The sequence below is a fragment of the Hippocampus comes genome, unplaced genomic scaffold, assembly GCF_001891065.2.
Source record: "Hippocampus comes isolate QL1 unplaced genomic scaffold, H_comes_QL1_v1.1 scaffold56, whole genome shotgun sequence".
Classification (NCBI taxonomy): Eukaryota; Metazoa; Chordata; class Actinopteri; order Syngnathiformes; family Syngnathidae; genus Hippocampus; species Hippocampus comes.
Window position 1 is genome coordinate 1,375,911 of NW_017842056.1, and position 8,359 is coordinate 1,384,269.

General features: G+C 45.4%; 1 protein-coding gene across 4 annotated transcripts in view; it reads left to right on the plus strand.

Annotated features, from left to right (window-relative positions):
* LOC109510390 (uncharacterized) overlaps positions 1 to 3,554 on the plus strand; it is an 18,248-nt gene extending 14,694 nt beyond the window's left edge. For 3 of the 4 annotated variants that reach the window (XM_019860669.1, XM_019860670.1, XM_019860673.1), the window contains exons 10-12: positions 131 to 208; positions 1,318 to 1,495; positions 2,148 to 3,554. In XM_019860669.1, the coding sequence (XP_019716228.1) occupies positions 131 to 208; positions 1,318 to 1,495; positions 2,148 to 3,069 (1,178 nt within the window). In that variant the 3' untranslated portion in view covers positions 3,070 to 3,554. The remainder of the gene's footprint in view (positions 1 to 130; positions 209 to 1,317; positions 1,496 to 2,147) is intronic. The other variant, XM_019860671.1, reaches the window with a different exon arrangement.
* Positions 3,555 to 8,359: the final 4,805 nt, after the last annotated feature.

An 8,359-nucleotide genomic window follows, 5' to 3' on the forward strand; every position in this document is an offset into this window, starting at 1 on the left:
CCCTCACCCCCCCCCCCCCCCCCCGTCTGAACACGCCCATCTCTCAGTGTTAGCGCGGCTCCTTTTGTTGTCTTTCCGGCGCCGTCGTCTCGGGTCGCTAATGGCCCCGTCTGCCTCGCTCTCTCTGCAGAATATCTCGCTGATCTCCAGGGAAGGCCGGAAGGTGATTCTGGAATCTGCTGGGATTTTTATGGCAGTTCCGTGTGCGGTTCGTTTCACACAATCACACAAAATTGCATGAAGGACTGCTGCAAGAACCAAAACGCTTTGAGGGAATCAGGCATGCATGAGATTGTGAGGCCAAGTGACATTGAGAAATTTCAAGTGGAAGTCAAGTCAAAAATTTTCTTTGGATTGATATGTGTCCTCACGCGTTTAAACCGGGTGTTCTTATGACTTTTGCTTTTGAAGAATAAGAATTAAGCAGATATTTTCATCCATCGAGAGGTGCGGCTATTTTGACATTCTACCGCCCTCTGCTGTCAACTGAAATCGACGTCAAAGTGTCCTCGGGCTCACATTGCAAACGACGCGGTTTTCTTGGGATTGGTCATGTGACGTTCACAGTTCAATCACTTCATTCATCTATTCATAAATCCATCCGTTTCCGATCCATTCATTTTGCGATCCGCTTATCCTCACAAGGGTCGCGGCGGGTGCTGGAGCCTATCCCAGCTGTCTTTGGGCAGTAAGCGGGGGACACCCTGAACCGGTTGCCAACCAATCGCAGGGCACACACAGACGAACAACCATCTGTGCTCACACTCACACCTAGGGACAATTTAGAGTGTTCCATTAACCTGCCATGCATGTTTTTGGAATGTGGGAGGGAACCGGATTACCCGGAAAAAACCCACGCAGGGATAACATGCAAACTCCACACAGGAAATAAACCACTCGCAGGAAATAAACCACTCGCCTATGAATCTTTTCCAGACTCTCAAAAAAAAAACTAATTTTTGTGAAGTTTTTAACGAAGAAAAATAGCACAATGTTGGAAAAGTATTAATGTAAAAGCTTATTAAAACCCAGACAAAGTGAGGAAACAGAAAATTGAATTAAACTACGGTCAAAGTCTCTCTCGCTCTCTTTCACACACACACACACACACAACAGTACATTTGTGTGTTTGTGTGCCTTCAATGGGCGTAGTTTACGAGTGACATCAAGGGCTGCACTCAGTCAGTTGACTGTTCGTGTCACCTCCATGCTCCTTGTGAGTGTCTTCATTTTGCGTTGGTGTCCTTGACAGAAGGAAATGTCGAGATCCTGACAACATTGTTTTTCTTTGTTGGTGATTCCTGCGGATTTTGATAGAGCCATCCACTGAGGGTGGAGTTTACAACATCCTGGCCCACCCACCAGGGCCTGAAGAGGAGGAAGAGTATGAGGAGGAAGAGACAGAACGGCGGCTCGGAAGGGAGGAGTTTGAAATTGAGCTGTCAGACCAACCGCTGCTTCCCTGCTACACCCTGCAGGTTTCGCCGGCAACGGGGTAAGTGTCGCTGTCTGACGACCACATTTTATATATGCATGTCACATCCCGGCTGGATTACTAGAATGCGCTTTACTCTGGAGTAAAATGCATGACTCCAAACCTCCATGAAGCGTCTCCAGTTGGTCCATAATGCTGCTGCTGGCCTCTTGACTGGTACTCATAAGAAGGAGCACATAATTCCTACTCTGGCGTCCCTTCACTGGCTCCCGAAATATTTTAGAGTTCTTTCGAAGATCCTCTTCTTTGCCCCCTGCCCGGTGCCTCAGGTCTGCGGACCAGACATTATTAGAGGTACAAAGAACCAAGCGGAGATTCAGAGGGGATGTAGCCTTTTCCGTTGCCGGTCCCTCTCTTTGGAATGACCTCCCACTGAACATTCGGCAAGCCCCCTCACTGCTCATCTTTAAAACTTGTCTCAAAACTAATTTGTATTATTGAGCTTTTGACTCAGCATGACTCAGACTTGATTTTTGTTTGACTGTTTTTGTGCTTTCTACTGTCTTTGTTATTAATTTCTTGTTTTATTGTTGTATATATGATATTTGCTCCGTGTACAGCGTGGTTGTTTTCAAGTGCTCTAGAAATACACTTGAGTTGAGTTCATTTCATTTCCTCCGCTTGTCTACTCTTCTTCGTGTCCTCTTTCCAGTCCTCAGAACTGGCTCCTCCTCTGCGACGTCTTGGCTCATCTTCAAATGACAGCTCACACCTTCCGTCGCCTCTTCCCACATCTCGAAGTTTTCACCATCCCAGAGGCCGAGTTCTACTGCCAGACATCGCTGTCGCAGCCTTGCGCGCATCCTGCTCAACGGGCTTCTTTCAGATCGGGTGCCAAGGACTGGCTGCACTTAGTGGAGGCTACACCGGAAATGTCCGCCATGCTTGGCTCCTCCCTCGAATTTGTGAACGAGCAGGAGCCGCCGGTTGTCTCCAACATATCATCTCCAAGGCCGGCCCCACCGCCATCATCATTGCCGTGTGTCCCAGTTCTGCCATCACATGCACCCGTAGGCGGAGCTTCGCAAGGCCAAAGCCAGGATTGTGCACCAGTCACTTCAGTGGAAAGGAAGGCAAATGCGAGCAGCTGTGTCACACGCAACCAAGAGACCATCAATATGTTGGAAGCTAAAAATAATACCGGTCCTTCCTCAAAAACGGACTCTGTTGCGTGTGAAGTACAGCACTTGCAAAATAGAATCACGGTAAGTACACACTGTGGTACCGAGGAGCACTCGCAATGTGGTGAAAACACGGATGTGCACATGAGGAATCGCAATTCTCAGAATGAGGACAGCGAGGGTGTTCCCCAAGTTGTTGGCGAAGCCTTGCAGAAAGTAAGCACCCGTGCAATTGATCAGAAGTGTCGAAGCTTACGTGACCTCAGCGGTCAGACTGTGAAGATGGACGCCGCGTGGCGAAGACACTTGGCAAATGTCAGAGTTCACATCAGGGACTTGGGGATGAAATTTGCTGGAGGCCGGACCCCAAGCAATGTGATGGATTACAGGAAGGTTGTTGACAAGGTCACTGAGAGCAAAGCAACTCAACTCAAAAATCAGCCGGGGAGATGAGAAGTTACAAATGACCCTTGACCTTTGACAAACATTTTTGGGGAGGACAACATTCTTTTTTGGACAAAACAGCCATCATCAAAACATCAACCAGCCATGCATTCATCCATTTTCTATTGTGTCGTGTCTTAATTCGGGTCACTCGTGAGCTGCAGCTGATCCCAGCTGACTTTGGGTGAGAAGCAGGGTACACATTCGACTGGTCGCCAGCCAATCACGGACCGACCGTCCAACCAACCCATACGAGGTGCTTATACTGTACATCGTGTATACAGTCAATATTTATGAGTGTGTACAAAATAATTTTTATGCTCTGTATATTCTGTTGGTTGTCCGTTTGATGCGGTTGCAGTGGTAAATTTGTTCCAATTCGGGAATGTCGTTTGCTATATTTATGTGGTTTTGTATTCTGCTCCCCGTTGACTTTTTGTGCCATCGCCCAACTTCATGCCTCATCAAATAAACACAAAGGAGTAGAAAAGGAACTCGTTTGCATCTGACTCTCTAAAACAGGCTTGAATGCCAATCATTTGTCACCCTGTATACACAAAAATTGTGTCTCGAACATATCAGCGCTACAAATTACCCACCTAACCCATCTCATCTTTCATGTTGTTTTACACTGTACATTGTTCCTGTCAATTAGGAGATAACTGTGGCAGTGTTTGCATGTTTAGATAGATAGATAGCTAGATAGATAGATGGATAGATAGATAGATAAAAAGCCAGCTAGCTAGCTAGCTTGCTAGCCAGATAGATAGATAGACCATCTGTTGAGCATAGCGTAAGTTGAGGGGTTCATTGTTTTTGAAAGGATCGCTTTACTTTACGAACAGGCAAAAGGAGAGTTCCGTTTGAACGCAGCTTTATTTCCAAACGTCTGCACCGCAGTACGATCGAGATCGTACACTCCTCTCGGCAACTAAAACACTTCCTGCTTTCCTTTTCTTTAGCCAATCAGAAGCTATCAACATCAAATCACGTCCAAGCAATTATTAAACAACATAATGTAGTTGAGGTATTCTTAACATGAAATAATATGATGCTCGAACATAAAGCGATGATAATAAAATAACATAAGCTTGGAATAGTGAGCAGGTTGAAGAACCTGCGATGTTGCTTACTGGTCACCTCGGTCCATTGAGTTCATTTATGGGCTCACAACCTCTGATTTCCCTAAGTTGGATGTTGGCTTTTTTAATTCCAATTTTTGACGACAAATGCAAGTTGACAAATGTGGTAGCATTGACCCAAGCAAACAAAAAGCATAGGCATTTGTTGTCAAGGCAAGTTGTATCGGCTTGTTGTCTAAGCTAGGCTAACCAAAGCCTTCCTTTCGTCTGGCGGCGTGCATGTGTGTGCGCGCAGTGTGAATATTTCAAGACTGCGAGCGGGGCGATCATTTATTGATTACGGAAGAAGGAAAGCTGAATCGCTTTCCTGCCGACTTGCCGCGCGTAGGTGTGTTGCCTGGTATTTGACGTGTGGCTCAAAGTGTTGAAACAACTACCACAGAAGCAGTTTTTCGATGTTATAGAAACTTCTTAATGGACATATTGGGAACAAGACCTTGTTTATTTGTGTTAGTGGAAGACATTTTCTTGCAGGAATGTTTGGACGAGTTGTCTTGAGTCATTTTTGCAGACCACAATGACGAACCAGTTAGCTAATATCAGATCTACAGAACGCTATCTGTTTCAAAGTGTCTTTGATGACCCAATGATGGAGATTTGGTTCCCAGTCTGCCCTTTCTGAAGCGTCCACTGTCGCTTTATCTTCTCTGAACAACTATTCACAACATCCTTTCAATTTATCCTTCATTTTAATATTTTTTGGGAGGACAGAAAAAAAACTTGTGGGTGGCTCGACGCCAAACAGAACAAGTTTATGTCATCGTTTCAGTTCAGGTCAGGGCTAGCCTGTCACTTTTCTAGCATGTCTTTTGAACCCATAAAATAATTTTAAAGTTGATGTTGACCATGGCATTACCATCTCTGCGTTAATGAGAATGTCGCATGACCGCTTAAAGGTCATTTTAGCTGTTAGCGCAACAGGACGCTAGCAAAACAAGCAATGAGTGGATTTTTTATTTTTTTTATTTTTATTTTTTTGAGGGAGAGCGAGGATGTGTTTAAATGAGAAAGAGAGAGAGAAACGTAGAGGAGGAAAGCCAGACGGTTTCAAGCTTCCCTTTTTTTACTGACACACAAACACACTCTCACACATGCATTGTCGCACACGTTCCACCAAGACAAGGTCACTCTCTCACACACACACACACACACACACACACACACACACACACACACACACACACACCTTCATGCTTCACTTCCAAAGCTTTTAACACAACTTTCTCTCTTCCTCTCAGACATTTGCTCTCTCGCTCACTCCTGCTCTTATCTGACCTGCTCGCTCTTTCATGAGGAAAATTAGGAAATCAATTAGGCCCCCTCCCTTCCTCATTTCCTTCCCCGACTTCCTCCTCTTCCGTCACACGCCCTGATGGTGGTGGGACGTGGCGTGGCGCAGACGTGACATCGCAGCAGCGTTTTCTTCATCTGCTGCAATGGCAAGCTACCTCAAGTTCTTAAGATCCTGATGGAGGATCATGATCGAGTGAATCATTTGAATGGTTTTGTTTGAAATGAGGGTGGCCCGGTGGACACATTCCAAAAATATGCATGGCAGGCTCTGATTGAACACTCTAAATTGTCCCGGGGGGTGTCAGTGTGAGCGCGGATAGTTGTTCGTCTCTGTGTGCCCTGCGATTGGCTGGCAACCGGTTCAGGGTGTCCCCCGCCTACTGCCCGAAGACGGCTGGGATAGGCTCCAGCACCCCCCTCGACCCTTGTGAGGATGAAGCGGATCGGAAAATGGATGCCTAGATGGACGGATGTTTGAAATGATAAGAAACAACATTGATATATTCTCTCCACTGTGTCCTCTTCGACTGACATGGACAGCAAATGGCAAAAGTGTTGGGGTCTTGTTGAAACATTTTTCCTCTGGTGGCCACAGGTGTCAAACTCAAGGCCCGGGGGCCAGATCTGGCACACCACATCATTTTTGTGGGCCCGCGACAGCAGCTCAAACACGTCAACTTCCATGATCCTTTCTAAAATGTCGACCAAAATTTTAAATTCTCATATTTAATAAATAAGAGATATATTCAAAGCATTTTCTTGTCACCAAACCCTCATGATCGTCACTTCAACAATAGTTGAATCAACAGTTATTCTTGACTTCTTTATATGGTTCCAGTCTTAATGGAACCCCCCTTTTTTTGGGGGGGGGCATACAGTACTTGCTACTCGTTCTAAGAACATTTTGGCTTGAATATTATGTAACTTTATGATTTTTACTTGTCATTCTACATTTGAGTCCTTCTCAGTGTGACCTTAATAGACCTCCGTAGAATTTCTTTGGGGACACGTGATGTGGTGGGTCTTATTTCCACGAGCAGTTTTACCAATTTTCAACTTGGTGGAAAAATCTCAGCACACGTGCACACACACACACACACACACACACCCACACACAATCTAATTGCCTGTGTGCGTGTGTGTGTGTGTGTGTGTGTGTGTGTGTGTGTGTGTGTGTGTGTGTGTGTGTGTGTGTGTGTAGCGCATTATTTAAATTGGCTGGAGGAGAAACGAGACAGACAGAAATCTCCCTCGGTCTGTCCCACCTCCCCCAGCTGTCTACTCGCTCTGTCGCTCGCCGCCTTTGTCCGCCATCCTCTCGCCCTCCCCCCTCCCGTCCGCCCCTTCCTCGCGTCGTCCAATTACGTCCCTGTCGCTGGCTCGTTCTTCATCCCGTTGCCAGGGGCTGTCACATTGAGCCGTTGACACGCTAAACTATTTCCTACCTTGCGTCGCTCTCAGCAAAGCCATGTGCATTAATAGATGTCGACAAAAAATGCTGCGATGGACAGAAGAAACATCAACACATAAGCTTTTTGTCCAACAAGGAGAGAGGTCAAATGCCTCGAGGGAAACATTTCAAGCCTAACGTATGGTCACATCGTGACCAATCACACTTTTGTCTTCTGTTGAAAACCATTGTGTGACTTTTGTCACCTGTGAACATTCAAACTTAACAAGAGAAAGAGGATTTTCATTTCTAATTCCACATTGAGAAATAGTGGATAGTGGGATCAGGTGACAAAAACATTGCGAAAGAGAAAACCTAAGTATTTTTCATGAAAAATGGGGGTCAGCTTCCCTCACCCTTTACAATATCTATCCATCCATCATATGAACCGCTTTGTCGTCATGGGGGTCGCGGGCGTGCTGGAGCCAATCACAGCTGTCTTCAGATAGTAGGTTGGTTGCCAGTCTATTGCAGGGCACATATAGACAAATACTGTAATACCATGTGGCTCGCGACAAAAATGAGTTTGACACCCCTGCTGCAGACCAACGACCATTCATAGACAAACAGACATACATGATGACAGGCAGGAGACATCTTTTTTTTTAATGAATTCTTTCTGACAAAGTCTGCTTTATGCCAAGTTAATTGAATAAGTCAAAGCAAAAATTCAGCTGAATTACGGCTCCTATCTCGAAAACAAACGGCCTTAAATCGTGTCACCTGTATTTTAGGCTACCATCCGTCCAGAACCACCATCCGTTTCAAAACCGCTTATCCTGTACGGGGTCGCGGGGGGTGTTACTGGAACCTATCCCTGCTGATTTCGGGCGGAAGGCGGCCTATTAACAGCATTTAACTTAATTTTACACTTGTTTGACATTTTATCATGTTAAAATTTTATTTAAAAAACAAAAAGACGTTACAGGTACTACAATTTCATACTGGTGACAGTGTGACATTGGATTTATTCAATTTATTCAATGTACAGTGTATACACACACATACGTCCACTCCTAAAGTCCAAATTGGGTCTTTATTGTGCATGGTCATACTGCCCCCTGCTGGTCAACGTTAATCATCACATTACCAACCGCCCCCCCCCAAAAAAAAAAGTTGTCATTCACTTGCACGTTTGTTTATTGGAAGTCTCAAAATTGTAGATGTCTGCTTTCAAATGTAGGGAATAAAGATACATCAAAAATCTACTTACCGGTACTGTCAGTACAATAGCAGTAATATGTATTTTGTTACTTCCCACCACTGGACAAGCAGTATAGAAAATGCATGGATGGCTTTGATTGACAGCAATTCTTAACTGTGCCCACTAGAGGGCAGCAACATCCCGCATGTTGAATGCCACTGTTGTTCTCCTTCCTGCCTGAGGGGAGGGAAAGTGGAGGTGGGCGGGGGG